The sequence below is a fragment of the Delphinus delphis genome, chromosome 10, assembly GCF_949987515.2.
Source record: "Delphinus delphis chromosome 10, mDelDel1.2, whole genome shotgun sequence".
Taxonomy (NCBI): Eukaryota; Metazoa; Chordata; class Mammalia; order Artiodactyla; family Delphinidae; genus Delphinus; species Delphinus delphis.
Window position 1 is genome coordinate 36,626,312 of NC_082692.2, and position 17,785 is coordinate 36,644,096.

The 17,785-nt window shown below is 42.7% G+C and overlaps 1 protein-coding gene across 1 annotated transcript in view; it reads right to left on the reverse strand.

Moving 5' to 3' along the window:
* ZFAND3 (zinc finger AN1-type containing 3) overlaps window positions 1-17,785 on the reverse strand; it is a 323,644-nt gene that overhangs the window by 16,348 nt on the left and 289,511 nt on the right. Inside the window, exon 5 of the mRNA XM_060021890.1 lies at window positions 10,345-10,512. Within this exon, the coding sequence (XP_059877873.1) occupies window positions 10,345-10,512 (168 nt within the window). The remainder of the gene's footprint in view (window positions 1-10,344; window positions 10,513-17,785) is intronic.

The window sequence follows — 17,785 nt, forward strand, 5'->3', positions numbered from 1 at the left end:
GGTTCGTGCCCCGGTCCGGGAGGATCCCACATGCCGCGGAGCGGCTGGGCCCGTGAGCCATGGCCGCTGAGCCTGTGCGTCTGGAGCCTGTGCCCCGCAACGGGAGAGGCCACAACAGTGAGAGGCCCGCGTACCTCAAAAAAAAAAAAAAGTTCTACTCAAGAGGGAGTCACATAAGAATATAGTATGATGACAGAGAGTGTTTACTAGCAGATATCTGCATACAATGTACTAAACACAAATTAGTTTTAACTACACACATAAAAGGCACAAGAAAGGACATTTCTTTAGCAACACCTTTGTGAACAATTTGATATCAATTCTGAAAGAAATAATATTTTAACCCTGTTATTTTGACTAAATACTATTTTTACCACAACTGGTCTAATTTGGTGACATTTTGCTGTGAAGGGTCCATATAAGAGTCCCAAGTCCTGAACAAGGTTCTGGAGGCTGAACTAAGAGGAGGTTAAGAGAGTCAGGTGTATTAATCTGGAGGAAAGACCAAGAAATCTTCTGGGTACTTCAGAGGAGATAAGAACAGAAGTCCCCCAGGGATGGCCAAGAATATGTGACAAGAAGCTGTAGTCAGTGGGGGCTGAAAGCTATGCTGAAGGGAGGGAGAGTGGGCTCTGCTGTGAGCAGTTATGTTGGTCAGAAACTCTTCAGCAGTCCTTGAGTTTCAGACCAAAGCCTGCGTGAAATAACAACATTTAGCACACAGGTGTGATACGAGGCTAGTGGCAACTTTTCTGGCCTTAGTTTCCTCGTTTACAACAAGCAAACAAAAAAATGGGGGAGGGGACGTTGGACTAAATGACTGCTAAGGCTTCCTCTCATCTTGGTGGTACGTGATTCTATTACCCATCTACCCACAATTTTTTTGTGATTTTGTATTGCAGTAATAAAAGCATTAAATTCAAACAAAGCATTTCTCAGTGTGGTTTGCTTTCATTATCTCAAGTGAGAATAACCCAGAACGGCATCTTGGGTTATAAATCTGTTACGATTTTGGTTTTGAAAAAAGAGGAGTGCCCTCAGGTCACAGGCTTTCCCCACTATGGCTGGACAGACACGTTAGGACTCTGAACAAAGGGCATGTGTTTCAACTGTAAGCATGGGACAGGAGAAGTCTTTAAAACACGCCTTTGTTCACCTTTTTTAGGTCACATCGTAGCTCACCATGAGTTGTATCAGCTGTTTTGGGAGAATGTATTTGAACATTTCCTATGTTTTCCTACAATGTATTCCACAGGTAACAACTATTGAACTTTGTCAGGATGGAGAACAGCTATGCAAAATCTACAGCTAAATCAGACATAAATGGTAAAAAACTGAATGCTTTCTATGTAAGATCAAAGAAAAGGCAAGGAAGTTCATTCTCAACACGTCTATTCAACATCATGCGACAGGTCCTAGCCAGTGCAATAACACAAGAAACAGAAGTAACAGGCATACAGATTGGAAAGGGGTAAAACTGCCCTCATTTGCAGATGGCATGATCATGGATACAGAAAACCCTAAGGGAATCTAGTGAATTTAGTAAGGTTGCTAAATTTATCTTTAGTAAGATAAATTTACTTTTTATCTTTAGTAAGATAAAAGATCATATACAAAAACCGGCTGCACTTCAAAGTGGCAGCAAAGAACAACCTGAAAATAAAATTTTTAAATTCTATTTACAGTAGCATCAAAAAACTAAAATAGTTATGAATAAATTTAACAAAGAATGGAAACTGAAAAATATAAAACACTGCTATGAAATTAAAGAAGACTTAAATAAGAGGAGAGACATATCATACTCATAGGTTGGAATATTGTTAAAATGGCAATTCTGTAAATCTTTTTAAAATGGGCAAGATATCTGAAGTATAAATAGACTCTTCAGAAAAGAAGATATATGAGTGGCCAAAAGGCATATGAAAAAGATGCTTAACGTCACTGGTCATTAGAGAAATGAGTTAACATACGACAGTGAGATGGCACCACACAACCACTAGAATAGCTAAAGTTAAGAAGAATGACAATATTAAATGTTGGCCAATCATGGAGAAATTGGAACCCTAATACACTGCTGATGGGATTTTCTTAGAAAATGACCATTCAACCTGGCAATTCTACCTCTATGTATTTACCCAAGAAGGTACAACATATGTCCATACAAAGACTTCTGCATGAATATTTATAGCAGCTCTACTCATAATATCCCCAAACTGGCAACAACCCAAACGTATGTCAAATGGTAAATGGATAAACAAATGTGATTATCCATACAATGAAATAATACTCAACATTAAAGAGGAATGAACTACTGATATGTAACAACATGGACGAATCTCAAAAACAACATACTATGTGGACACACAAGACTGTATATATATACTGTTTGAATCCACTGATGCTAAAATTCTAGAAAAGGCAAAATTATACCAACAGAGGCAGATCAGTGGTTGCCTGGGGCTAGGGTAGGAGAGTGTAGTGACTGACTGAAAATGAGACACGTGGGAACTTTTTGGGGTAATGGAAATATTCTAAAATTTGAATTTGGTAAGGGCTGTACAACTTAAAGTTACTAAAACTCACTGAACTATATGAAACAGGTGAATTTTATGGTATGTAAATTATATATCAAAAAATCCAAAAAACACACACATATAACACACACCTTGCTAGGCAAAGAACTAAAATTATCTACTCTTAGAATTTAAAAAATTCATTTCCTTTTAAAATAAGCCATTTTTTTCTCTCCATAAAGAAATATCCTAAAACAGGGTAATCTATCCAAGTAGTTTTTGTTGGTGGTGGTGGTTTTTTTTTTTTTTTTTTTTTTTTTGTGGCACGCGGACCTCTCACTGTTGTGTCCTCTCCCGTTGCAGAGCACAGGCTCCAGACGCACAGGCTCAGCGGCCATGGCTCACAGGCCCAGCCGCTCCGCGGCACGTGGGATCTTCCCGGACCGGGACACGAACCCGTGTCCCCTGCATCGGCAGGCGGACTCTCAACCACTGCGCCACCAGGGAAGCCCTATCCAAATAGTTTTGATTAAATTATTATTGTGTTGTTACTGCTAAGACTAGACTATAGAAATAGTTGCAAATTTGCTATCCAGATGGAAAACATTCACTTCAAGGGACAAGGGTCTGCTGGTTTGCCTGTCGGTAGGGTATGAGTGGGGAAGTGACACAGGCATCAGTAAATGTGCTCTGCACATTTTGTATTTTAAAAGCTTGGTCTTTGATGCTCCTTTGCTGGGGAGGGGAGCTCTTAATGTTTCTAATATCTCTCTACAGCCTTGTTAAAGGACATATGGTAGCTTGGCTCTCTGGGACGTGGTAAACTAATGGGCCAAATATGTGGAGCTAGTGTTCAGTAAAGGTTTGATTTGTTTTGCTCTAACACCTCAACTTGCAATTTAGAGGAGCAGCAGAGGGACTAATCTGTTTGGTTTTAGACCAGAACTCTTACACATTAAAGATTAAATGGGGACTACAAATAAGCATACTCTTGTTTAGGTGAAAGTACAGTGAGAGTGAAAGGAAGAGAGTAGCAAAGGGAGAAAATTTTCTCAATTTGCCTCAAGACTTTCAATTACTCTTAGCTCTCATATATACAGTAACGCCCATCAAAGGTTTTCTGTTGCTGCTGTTGTTTTTGTTTTTGCTTTTGGGAGGGTGGGCAGGCACCTCCTTCTCTTGAGCCGTAAGGTAACATAACACCCAGCTGCTGTCTCAGAAGTGCTGGAAAAACTTTAGCCTTTCACTGCCAGACTCAGCATAAAACAACAGGAGCTCCTAAAGGGCTGGGATCTTGGTCACCACACTCTATACAACACACTGCAGAGCATGGACTCGATACTCAACGGCAGTAATGGTAACACCTAACTGACCAAACCAATTTGTTCATGATAAAGGATCTCAGGTGTTTCCATGGATACTAGGGTTTTCTGACAGATCCAGGCTAGAACTCTGTACACAGAATAAGGCCTTTTATAAGAAAATATAGCCTCGCTTTCTTTGAGACATAGGACAGAATGCCAAATGTCCCTGACAGTTTTAAATCACACTTGGAAGAGAGTTAAAATAAAGGCCTAGATGTGGGCTTATTTGTGGTGGTTTCTGATGCTGGTGGAATGGACCAGCCTGGTAGTTTCACGTCACCTACATGCTTCATAATCACCACAGCTCCTCGCCCCACACTCGACCTCAGAATATCACTAGCTGTTCACCACTCAGTCAGTCCCCTGTAGTGGACGGGGACGGCTGTGACACGTGCACATTCCTTTCCACTTTGTGAATCAGTTCACACGCTCCCTAGATCATTCCTCTAAGAAGATTCAACAGCCTCCCGGGCTTTCCTGTGTGCTTAATTTTTTTAAAAAAAAGTCAAATTAGATCGTGTTGACCACATTCAAACCACTGATAGCTTTTCACTGCAAACCAATGTCCAAACCCTACAGCCTGGAATCTAGAATCCCTTCCCTCCTTTTCTAGCAGTCTCTCCTCACTCAACCACAAGGCTCCATCGGGCTGCACAGAGGTCACCTGCAGAACACCAGCTTGGTCCAAGCATCCTGTCTTTCTGCACTTCTAAGTCCCACCCTTCCTTTAATGCCCCTATTGTGGAAGCCTGTCCAGAGTCTTCCAGTTGGAATTAATCTCTCCCTCCCCATATTCCTATAACATATGGCTTGTACCTTGATTAAAACTCTTATGGTAGGCTGCCCTGGATGCCACTTACTTCATGCATGTGCCTGCCTTCCACTCAGGACCAGCAAATTCCTACTCTGAATGCCTATTTAAATCAGCTTAGGGATCTTGGAAAAGTGGCTGATTCCAGGACTAAGCAAGTACAAGATGCATCCAGAACACATCATGTTAGGCCACAGAATAAGAAAATGCTTTTTAAAAAACGGGAGGCAGGGACTTCCCTGGTGGCACAGTGGTTAAGAATCCACCTGCCAATGCAGAGGACACGGGTTCGATCCCTGGCCCAGGAAGATCCCTCATGCCGTGGAGCAGCTAGGCCCATGTGCCACAACTGCTGAGGCCCGCCTGCCTAGGGCCTGTGTTCCGCAACATGAGAAGCCATTGCAGTGAGAAGCCCACGCACCGCAATGAGGAGTGGTCCCCGCTCCCTCCAACTGGAGAGGGCCCGCGCACAGCAACGAAGACCCAATGCAGCCAAAGTTAATTAATTAATTAATTTTTAAAATAAACAAAAACAGGAGGTATGTCACAAAAATACAGAATTCAGCTTGAAGGAATTTCCACCGGCCAAATCTGAGACAATTTGAGCAACAAAATAATTAAGTACAGTAATGAATTATAAACCACTGAAAAATACAAGAGCCCAGAGTGCAAACCAGTAAGAGATAAATAAATGGGGGAGGAGAATGCTCCGTGCAAATGGTAAATGCAGGAGAAGGACTGGAGTTAGCAAAGCATCATTTTGCAACCATCATAGTAAAGACTGGTTCAGGCAAGAATCATCAATGGATGCTAAATCTAGGAGACCTTTTTGATGATGATCAGGACATTTATATAGTCAAAGTGTTTCCCACAGATTGCTTACTAGTTGCAAGGGCAAAAATACTATTTTTAGAGACATCAGGCAACACCTAGACTGGGTGAATGAAGCAAAATTAACATCAATAATGAGATGCAGATAAACATCCGTGCCTCCCAATGAAGAACCCTGAGGGGGACACAACATCACCCACATAGCATTCTGGCTGGGAATACATAACCTGAATCTAATCATGAAGAAACATCAGACAACCTCCAAACAAGGAGTGCTCTATTTAAAAAAGTGGGGGGTTGGGAAGGGTAAGCAGAGGAGGGTGGAGAAATGCAGCCTTCAAAATGTCAATATCATTAAAAACAAAGAAAGGCAATGAAAATGTTCCAGCTTAAGAGTCTAAAAGAGACATGACAACTAAATTCAACACTTGATCATGGACTGGATTCTGTACTAAAGGGAGGAAAATGCTTTTATGAAGTATATTATTGGATCAACTAGCAAACCTAGAATATGGACAAGAGATCTGATGAAAGTATTTATCAGTATCAGTTTACTGAAGCTGATAACTGCTGCGGTTATATAAAATAACTATTCTCAGGAAATATTCATTGACGTTTATAGGGATAAAGGGTCACAATGTTTGCAACTTACTTTCAAATGGTCCAGGACAAACTTTTAATTTCCAAAATGTAAAAAAAAACAATACCCAGAAACCTTTTCTGATTTAATTGTTAAGTGTGAGGCCCAGACATTCTATATTTTAGAGGCTTCCCAGATTGAGAAGCTCCTAGAACAGTGGTTCTCAAAACATGGTCCTCAGACCAGCAGCATCAGTTATTACCTGGGAACCTGTTAAAAAGGCCCACTGAGTCAGAAGCTCTGGGGGTGGGCCCAGCAGACTGTGTTTTAACAGCCCTCTGTGCAATTCTGATGCCCACTTAAGTCTGAAATCACTGACCTAAACTATGAGCTCCTATATTCTGTATTCTACCTCCTATATTCCCCACAAAACCTAGCAAAATGCTTTATGAAAAATCACATCTCAATAAATGCTAGCTGACTTCAGCTTGACAGTGAATGAAAAGGCAGAAAGGACCACTGAGGCACTTTAAGTCGACAAACTAAAGGTCCCAGCTAAAGCATCACTCTGAGTTTCTAAAGGGAATATAACATTTATTTTGAAAGCAGTAAACGAAGTCAGATTACTCAAGAGGTTAGTAAAAGCACTGTTGTCCCAAAAGGGAGCATATCATCTTACAGTGTAAGTCACTGTCAACTGAAAACATGCCATAACTTTTGCAAGCTCTTAGACTGGTATTTAAAAATTAATTCTGTGGTTCTGGGAAGCAATGCATAGCGATTAAAAAGCCATGCAGTATGCATCATGCAAGATCTGATTAGAAAACACAGTATCCACGTGGCTGTGCTGTGGCCCAGACTGGATGAGGATGGCCAGATTTCAGAACACCCTCCAGGTGGCCTTTGGAGAGACAAGACCCCTGTAAAGACAACAAGCTGATCAATTTGCCTACTGAGTAGAAAATGAAACAAATAAATCCATGTTTATGCAATTGTTTTCCATCTTGAGAAGTTAAACTGCTGAAGATACACTAGGATGCAGGGTATCACCCCAGCCTCACCACATGCTTTTACTGATTGGCACCCAGAAAGATTTCACAGGAGAAGGGTGTCACTATGGTATTGTTGATTTAAAGGTTATCTAGTCACAGCGAGGCAGAGGAGAATTCATCTTCAAAACTCACCTCCTTATTGAAAGCCCATGGAGTGTCTTGGCAATTAACAATTCCTATCACCTCTAGCTGTTCCCTATGTGAGAAGGCTCAGAACTCGCCTTACAAATTGCTCTTTTGAAGATCAAAGGGGAGCTGAATGTGTCTGTGTGCTCTCGATGAGACTGTGATTTAATGGAATTTTTAGAGAAGGCTTGCTGGCAGTGTTTGGATGACAGCCCCAGGCGGAGGATTCAGGGGAGCTTGGCCACTCTTCCCTTTGGAGCGGCTTCCCTGTCTTTAATTGGCACCTCATTAGAAATTAATGAAAATGACATCCTCTGTTCTTCCTGCTCTAGGCATCGAATGCTACAAAAAGGCCCATCACAATTCATAACACATTCAATTTATACAGCAACGGCTCTTAAGCATTATTTATGAGATGTGAATTTCTTGTCAGCAGTTAATAACCTGTACAGAGTGGAAGGGGAATGGAAAAAAAGATTGTGAATACATATAAAAAAAAAGATTTTCTGCAGTGGAGAAGTGTTCTGTTTGAGTTCAAACCGCCTTCCTGAATCTTCACTTTCAGTAGTAAATTACTGTGTTTCCCGTCTTCCAAAACCTTTCAGGGCAGTTAAACGTCTCCCTAGCACTCCATGCAGCCTCAAGGAAATAACTGTACAACTCACCTTTTCCTAGACATCCAAGCAGACAGGCAGGAGGAACACAAGAGATATTTGTCAGGGACAGTCCCAGAGGTGTGTGTTCCCATTACTGTCCTTCATCTTTTAAAATGTGGCAGCTGACTCAGTCATTTTTCTGGGCACATAAGTATAATGCTCTCAGTGGGCCCAATTGAACTCCCAGCTCTCTCTAGGAAGGCTACATCTGGAGGGACTGCAGAAAGCTCAGGGCTCTCTTCTCCAGCAGAAAAATCAAATCTCTCTATAAGACGACCCTCAGAATTGGGCATAAGCCAAGGGACCACGTGTTAGATCATTTAAAGAGAATGCACGTCTATGGCAAACCCAGTAGGCACTTACTTAGAAACCCAGCCTCCTGCCTGAGAGGTGAAGAGCACAGCAGAGTAATCTGCACTTACCAGAGTCAGTCAAGTTGGCTTCACTTTAGGAGCACATGAAGTCATCCAACATATATTTCTAGATATTTTCAGCTTGGTGCTTAAGACCTTAGGAAATCGGTGGCTTGCATCAAAGCTGAAGGGTAAACTGGGAGACTTGGTTACCACACCTCTGGATCTCTCAGCACTAAACTGTGAATTCTCACTGCTTGCCTGACAAGGAGAGGAGGTTATTAGCCACTGCCAGAGGCGAGACAGCACACTTGATGGATCAACTGCTTGATCCACTAGGGCAAATCCTGTGTAATACCCAGAATTCAGTTACTTTCAAGAAGGAAACAAGAATGTAAGGTACAGGAAAATCCCACGATTCTAATTTAGGAATCACCAAAGGCCTGTGTTACAAAAGCAACAGGCAAACGGTCAGGGAAACTACACAACACTGGTAACAGACTGAACTGCTGAAGCCCCCAGGGGTCCACGTGAAGACCAAAGCAATAATTTGCAGACCACAAAAGATCAGACAAACCACTAAGGGCAAAGCTGGTTAGCCATGAGACCCCAAAGTTTCCTTGGGTAACCACAGTATTCCTTCACTACCTCATTAAGAATTTTACATCACCTGGGAGGGTTGATCAAGACACAGCCTAAGAAAAAGGTTCTGGGCTCACCTGGACCACATCACATTGCAGGAACAAAAGTGAGGTTTGAAAATTCTGCTGACAGCCTCTGCACCCACGTCTTATCCTACCTCTCTCCTTATACTTTCACACAAGCATTTAATAGGATAAATAAACGCCAGGTTAAAGACTAAAAACTTGTCCAGTGATACCTGGACTCCACATGCTAGTCACCATTTCTGCAGTTGAATATAAATATGTTTCTGATACTGCTGAGTACCACACACCAGACTGTGTAACAAACAGATTTCTACTCATGACAGGAAAGGAGTTCCAACTCAGTTTCCATGAGAGGCTGGAACTCCCTCCTGTCCTTCTCATTTCCAACAGGGCAGATAACTCAGGGACAGGAGCAGCGACGGCTATCTCTTCAGAAGATGAAGAGCTTTGAGCAGCTGTAACTTTCTAACTGCTGGGAGAACCACCCAGTCCTGACTACCAGCATCAGTACTTACAGGATATCTATGGCCATCCCAGAGGTAAAAGGAAGCTTCTAAAAGCTCACTTCTAAGAACAAAGGATACAGGACTCTCAGAGGCTAGAGCCAATGTGCCTGATGACAGCTCTGTCCCAAAGAACAATTTCACAATATTATGCTCTAAAGTCAAGAAATAAAAACAGGGACAGGAAAACTGTAAGTCAGCCTAAATAATGCAGCTACACAATTTTGCTTCCATGTGACACGATGTATATGGTCAAAGGGAGAGGAAGGATTGTTCTAAGTTTTGTTCCACTGTGGGCAGGCATAAAGTTTTTAAAAAGTACATCCCACCAAAAATTCCAAGAGTTGGTATTACACTGGATAATACAGAAGGAAAAGGTTACTTTAAAGCTATTTCAAGGGGTTAACTGACAATGAATTATGGTTCAAAGAAAATAATTTTCTAATCAAACTTTAATTTAAAAGGGATATGGGGGAGAAATCTTCCATTTATTACATATAGTAAGAAGCTCATTCAAAATTAATCTAATATCTGAATTTTATGGCACATATCTCAGAATTTCACTGGTTTGGTTAACTTCTAAATAAGTCATCAATGAGAAGGAACCACAGTAATATGCAGTGGAGAGAAGCTGAGAGCAGTAAGCAGTGACAATGCAACTCTAATGAAATATGTGTAAGAATAGTTGGGGAGGTTTTTGCCTTTTCTGTATGTGTGAGAGGAAATAAAGGGTGTTTAGAAATAAGAATCCTCTACTCTGATTTCCCAAGCTCCAAAGCTATAGCTCGAAGGGAGGTACTCGGGAGAAGAATGAAGGAGCTCAGCCTCTCAGGGCGCCAAGGACACAGCCTCCACCATGCTGTGTCCTCCACTGGGGGGACGCTTACCGCAGCGGCACGATCCCAGTTCCTGCTGCACCAGCTCCAGTTTGGTTTGGCACTGGAAGCACCGACGTCGGCTTTTCTGTTTAGATCGGCTGGTTTCCTCGGGTCGTTCAGTATTCTCCAGTAGTCGTGGCCGTTTCACTGGCGAAGCCTCATTCTCAGACTGTGAATCTGAGCAAAACAACACATTTAGGGGTCAGGGTTAGTGCTTGGCCTGGCAAGCGCAACTGATTAATGTACAGCCGAGGCATTCTTCTGACCAGGCTACTGCCCTTTTCCAGGAACTGGATCAGTATGAGCAAGAGCCAGTTCTTCTAGCTGGCCTGGTTTACGTCACAAATTGTGACAAGCATGCACCTTTACAGCTGACTTCTAACAAGCCAGGCCCAAGCTAGGAGAGGAGGGTGGGTGGTTCAACAAACGTCCGTTCTGTGCTGTCTTTAAAAAACATCCATGTCTACAAGGAGACCACTCGAGCTGGAAATGGGATCCTCTCTTTGTGCCCCTTCTTTGGGTCCTAGCTGTTTACTGCTTGTATTGGTTATTTATCTCTTCTTGGATCTTTGTCCTTAAGTAGACTGTACTTCGCCGGAGAAGGGACTGTGTCTACTATTTCTGTATGTCACCATGCTTAGCACAATTCTATACCTGAAGTCAGTGTTTCACGGGTGATCCATGATCTTTTCTAGTAAAAAGACATTTCTAAGGGCTTCCCTGGTGGCGCAGTGGTTGAGAGTCCGCCTGCCAATGCAGGGGACACGGGTTTGTGCCCCAGTCCAGGAAGATCCCACATGCCGCGGAGCGGCTGGGCCCGTGAGCCATGGCCGCTAAGCCTGCACATCCGGAGCCTGTGCTCCGCAACGGGAGAGGCCACAACAGTGAGAGGCCCGTGTACCACAAAAAAAAAAAAAGACATTTCTATTCCTATGCACAACTAAACGCACAAGAATCAGGTTCTAATACTGAAAATGATTCCAACTTTATTCAGAGTGAACAAGTGTCCTTGCTTGTTCACAGATAAGCTGTCCCATGGCCTCCAGAATGGGGTGGTACAGAGGCAGCACTTGGCACTGCAACCCTAGGGCTGGTGCCAAATTAGCAGGTGAAGGGAGATGTAGTGTGCAACAAGTGTTTTGTATAATCTTAAAAAAGTAAAATGCAATAAAGTTCATGTCACAGGCAGACTGTAAATAACTCTTGCTTTCAAAAAAAAAAACAAAAGAAAAGAGCCAGCATGTGGGGGGCTCTGTATTCTTGGAATTACTGCCACTACATACTGACGATGCACCTCTCGCCAAGGTTCCAAAGTGATTTGTGCTAAAACACCTCTGGAAGAGAGTCTCCTAATACAGTAGCTTCTTACTGGTCTCCCTGCCCTTCCCCTTGTCCTACAGTCTATTCTCCACACAGCAGCCAAGCAACCCTGTTAAAAATCAAGTTAGAATCACTTCACAATCCTGCTCAAAATCCTCTAATAGCTCCCTTTCTTGGATGAAAAGTTCAGATACTTCCTATGACCCTCAGAAAGGCCCTGCCTTTCTTATGTGCCCTCCTCCCATCTCTCTCCCCTCATCCCCTGCTACTCTCTCCCTCTGCTCCACCCACACTAGCCTCCTGATTGTCTCCTAACTCAGGGCCTTTGCACCTTCTGGTCCCTTTGTCTGGAACACTCTTCACCCAGATCTACAGGGAATCCCCTCTTTTAAGTCTTTTAAGCTACATTTTCAATGAGGTCTTCTTCCCTGAAAACCCTATCTAGACCACTCTTGCCCCTTCAGCAGCACTTCCCTTCCTCCCTTTTCCTGCCTTTTATTCCTCCCCAGCACTTTTTTTTTTTTTCCCCAGCACTTATCTTTTGACATTATCCTCCAGGAGAATGTAAACTCCTGGAGGGCAGGAAGTTTCACCAGCTTTGTTCACTAATGTGCCCTCTATGCCTACAACTCAGTATTTCTTACATGAATAAATCTTCTCCTAAGGCAGTCCTGATTTTCTATTTACTGTGTCTCTAGTGAGAAGCGGTAGACCGTTGGCAGTTTTTCTTTCTTTTTTTTGGCCGCACTGCGAAGCATGGAGGATCTTAGTTCCCCGACCAGGGATCGAACGGAACCACGCCCCCTGCAGTGGAAGCACGGAGTCTCAACCACTGGACCACCAGGGAAGTCCGGCTGTATTTCAAGGAAGGCTGTCTGTATCCCCTTCCCAGCCTCCCTCTGCGTGGAGATGCTGCATTTCGCCCGAGCACTCACTGGCCCCGACAGTGACAATGGTAACAGTTTGCTCACAGCCCTCTGGCCCACCGCACCTTGCACTGACTTCCAGAAGGTACGCACCATTCTTAGCAATTGTAAACTTCATTTTTCATTTCATTTAGTTCTTGCAGCCTCCATGACATTTTCCCCCAATACAAACCAACTAAACAAGGCCTTTGATGAAAACAATTGAAAGCAAGTTCAGCCTATTTCCCAGCTCTGCTGAGCAAAGCTGTCCAAACCTAGTCAGTGTGATGACTGAGGCAGCCAGACACACCAGGCCCCTCCCCTTCCCCTATAAGAGCAACAAGCAACAATCTAAATGTAAATCATTACAAGGCAGGAAGACAAAAGAAATTCACCTAGTATGGGCCACACTGTTCTCCGGGGGGGTCCTTTTTTACAAACCAGAAAGGGCACTATTTGTATTAATAACCCTATTTCGACATTTTTTTTTTCCATTGGGTAATGAGAAGAGAAAATTCTAGAGTAAAAACCGAAACAAAAAAATGGTGTTTGTTCTGAGACAAGGTCCTAAATCTGGAGCATCCACATAAATTATCCCCCAACCCTGGGGGGTGAGGTGGGGAGAGGAGATTAGGGTTCACACAAGAAGGTGGCTGAAGGCTTTGCATTATTAAATTGTTAAAATCCAGAGGGTCTTGACACGAGGCCAGCACACCTCAAATATAAAAGAGGACCACTCGGACCCTCTTTTATTTGCACTGTGACCTCATAGAACTGAGCTTGTGTCTGGAAATGCAATGTTCACATTCAAAGCTGTTTCCCAAGTGAATCTGCTCCAAACTGTCAAATGTGCTGTCTACCTACATAGCACCTATTTCCATTTCTAAAGCAAGCCTCTGCTACATGAAGACAATTTACTTTCAGTATGTCAATGTTATCCATTGCTAACTATTTCCAAACAAGCAAGAGAGTGATATGCAAAGACAATATTTTTTAACATATGATCCTAAGACTGAGAAACAGAATTCATATTGATATAATCATCACTGGTCATCACCAAACAACCCAGCTGATGGAATGCCCCAAAATTAGGAGGCCTGTCCAGGCCTGATCTCTTTTCTTCTAATTCTCCACCTTGTCTGACCAATGAGCACTCAATAATAATAAAACTAAGGAATAGGTCTGCATGGTCTCATCCTGAAATTTTCCTTTATCCATTCCACACTATATATAAAGACAACTGCATTATTTGTTCTGGAAGGCAGGAGGCATGGGATGTTCCTGAAACAGTGGGTCCTTAGGGAGGTCTCTGATGCTGCCAACAGCTTCTGGCGGCACTGCACTGGCCATCCTAAAGGAACACCACTCAGCCCTAGTCAGTCCTCTGAGAGTCAATGTCTCAGCATCTGCGCAAGTCCAAAACCCAAGGCATCCATGTATAGAAAGCCTGAGCCATGAGAAGCAGTCCTCAACGAGTCTGAACCAAGACAGGTGAAATGTTTACCAGAATGTATTATTTTTCAGAATCAAGGAACTGCTCCTAGCCATTAAGAGATTCGTAACTTTAGCATTCTGGAATACGCCCACTTATCCTTCACTCAGTCAATGGTCTATTAAGTGGAAAGGAATCCTTGTGCCCTCTAATGCTCTCTACCACAAGGAGGGAGGGGAAAAAACTCCCTAAACTGTTTACCACCTTCCACATGCTGCCATCCAGTTATGTGTTATCTGTAACTTCTTGGCGAAGCAAACCATTCCTTGGCATTTCCTCACAAGTCAACTTAGTATTTTAATTATAAGCTGATGAAATAAATAGCTGTCTACAGGATCATCATCATGTCTGCATAAGAAATTTACATCTCCTCTGCTAATTACTTAATGAAACCTGTGCCATGTGGGGAGTTGCCTAAATAAGAGAAACAGATGTCCAGGACAGGGATTTTAATTACATAATAATGAACTAAATAATTCAACTGTTCAATTACAAATTTAATGGCAATTTTAAAAGGACCACCAGAAGGAAAAGATCCAATTATGGTCAACACTAAAGGAACCTTCATCTACTGTCCGTATTTGAATAAATTAAAGTTTGATTATTTACTTTTTGCTCACAGATAGTAAATAGGTCTTGTTACCCTGAAGCATTTTCAACTCCTCAACAATGATGGAAAACACCTACCAATCTACTTGCATAATCTGAACTTGGTTAGTAAGGGTTTAATGCAGAGAGAAAGATGAACAGAAATAGCTCACATGCAGGTTTAACTGTCAGAAGAAACGCATCCTTGCAAGGAGCATGCTCATTAGCAGCAGGAGTGTAGCGGCAAGCTAGAAACTGTTCCCACCCCAGGAGTTAGGAGTGACTTCTAATTAAAGTCCTTCATAAAGGGCCAACAAAGCACCTTTTTCCAGTATGCTTTTTCTTGAGAACATAATCTAGTCTGTATGTACCCACACAAGAGCTGCCCACATGCCTATGCCAGGCTCACAGTTCTTGATATTCAACCAGTCCCCCTCTTCCTCTGCCTACGTTTAACGGCCTGAGGAAGATACCGCATCAGACTTTCTAGTCAAAGGAAAGTCTGATCAAGAATCATAATGGGATTAAATGAGAAAGGAAAATCTTAAGAGAAAGTATTTTATCTCTCAGTTTCCTAGATTTAAAGTAACCATTGCTTTATTTGTGACAGAGAAATAAGTACAGTGATTTTTAAAATATATAATCCTCTGAAGAGAGAAAGTCTTCTAATTGTACTTTCCTAGCCAATAGCAGAGAAGTAGTGGTAAGACTTTCAATTTAGGAACACAGTTTAACTGGAAAACTTGACTGGAGACGACAACAGACCTACTTCTTTTAAAATTCTGTTTTATCTCTGACAGAAATTCACATTTGTTCCTTACTGTCACTGTTCTTGTCTTTATAACTCATGTTCTCTCCTGAAAATTTCCAAATAAATTGTGTCAGCCCTGTCAAGAGTTGAATCCCAATCTCTCTGAATCTCCAGCGCTGTGCAGCTGGCAGCCCGCACACAACTGAGACTGCTAACCATGACCATGTCCCTCTGACACCTCAGGCAGGCTCCTGACCCTCTGCACAAGCCAACACTCATGGTTTTGAACAGGAGAGTTGAAATAGCAAAGTGGCAACAAAGAGAAGGAAGCTTCTTCTATTCACTTCACCCATACCTTCCCTCACTTCTAAGAAAGATGAATCTGTTTAATCTCAGGTTTTATGACAGCTTTTGAGGTACTCAATCAGTTTTTTTAGAACCTATCACAGTCTCTTGACAGACTGACATTTATGATCCCAACCGTCTGTGCAAACATCAGTAAGAGCAATAATTAATGAACCCTCACACACCACTGCGGTCTCTCCTTCGACCATTTATAAGAAGCTTAAGGGCTTCCCTGGTGGTGCAGTGGTTAAGAATCCGCCTGCCAACACAGGGGACACGGATTTGATCCCTGGTCCGGGAAGATCCCACATGCTGCAGAGCAACTAAGCCCATGTGCCACAACTACTGATCCTGCAAGCCACAACTACTGAGCCCACGTGACACAATTACTGAAGCCTGCGTGCCTACAGCTCGTGCTGCGCAACAAGAGAAGCCACTGCAATGAGAAGCCCGCGCACCACAACAAAGAGTAGCCCCCGCTCGCCACAACTAGAGAAAGCCCGCACACAGCAACGAAGACCCAATGCAGCCAAAAATAAAAAATAAAAGAAGCTTAAGCTGCTAAAACCTCTGTCCATGAAAAACACCACACTCTCACTGGAAAAACTGATAAAAGACACTTAAAAAAGAAAATCTGTTTTATAGGTACTTTCTCTCTCTCTTTCTCCTCAGGCATCCTTTCAGTGTGTGCAGGGATTAGATTCATCCTCTCTGGCTTCTTACTCTGTATGTCATAAAAGACTTCAAGAGAGAAAACTCCCTCATTATCCATTAAAATTTTGCTTCCACTTTATTTGGCTGGAATTTCCCCCTTCTTTCTTATTTTCCTAATGGTCCCACAACTATTTTGGAATATCACACCTGTTAAAAAGCTGTTACACAGGGCTTCCCTGGTGGCGCAGTGGTAGGGGACGCGGGTTCGTGACCCGGTCCGGGAGGATCCTGCATGCCGTGGAGCGGCTGCGCCCGTGGGCCGTGGCCTCTGGGCCTGTGTGTCTGGAGCCTGTGCTCCACAACGGGGGAGGCCACAGCAGTGAGGGGCCCGCGTACCGCAAAAAAAAAAAAGTTGTCACACAGAGAAAGAAGTTCAACTCTTTGGAAGAGGCCGATTATTAAAATTTTGTGGAAAATGCCTTCATTTTCATTTGATATGTAATACAAAGATGAATCTAGTTTGAAATACTCCTAGGATGCCACGTCTTAGATGATAACCATTTTAAAGGTCAGGTGTTCTCAAACTGCCAGGCAGTACTGTTGTGAAGCCCGAATCCCTCTCTTCTCCTTCCATCTCCACCCCCATCCCTCCAGGTTATTTCCTCTGGCTTGCTCCTTTTCTTGAGGGTGGTCTCCTCCATCACAACCTCAAGACAGCAGACCTCTGACTCTTCCTCCCTGCTGGGAACACAAGATCGGGAGACCTGGGGTGGCCAATCAGTAGAATCAATTATCTTGGGAGCACACCTGAACTTTTGGGGTCTCTGTCCTCAGTATGCTCAAAAGACATAAAGCATCAGAAATCTTGAGAGTAATTTTATCATCTAACTGTCTGACTTTGATCTTCACAACAGCAATGCAAAGCTGCTTCTGTAGGGACATTTTTTGATTGGAAGACAGCTTAAAGAGTAGCAGAAAATGCATAAGTCATGAGCCATAATTTGTACCCTTCATGAAATGAGCACCCATACATCCCAAAGACATGTTTTAAAGACTGGAATCAGATTTCTCACTTCCTCATAGCCCATCTTTCCCTCTGATTCCCGCTGGACAAGAAGCTGAAAGCTGATTTTGGTGGTACACACTGACACCCAAAAAAAAAAAAAAGCAATTATGAATTCATCAAAGGATCAAGTTAAGAGAAGCTAATGGGCTGTGGGGAGAACAGCTCTCCATTAAATAAAATCATCTTAAATGAAATCATGGCATCAGAGCCCAACAATTCTAAAGGAAGGGGTTTCTCTCAATTTTTCTTTCTTTCTAATCTGTCTGCCTTTTATTTCTTTTTCTTGCCTATTGTTAGCTAGGCTTTCTAGTATGATACTGAATAGGAGA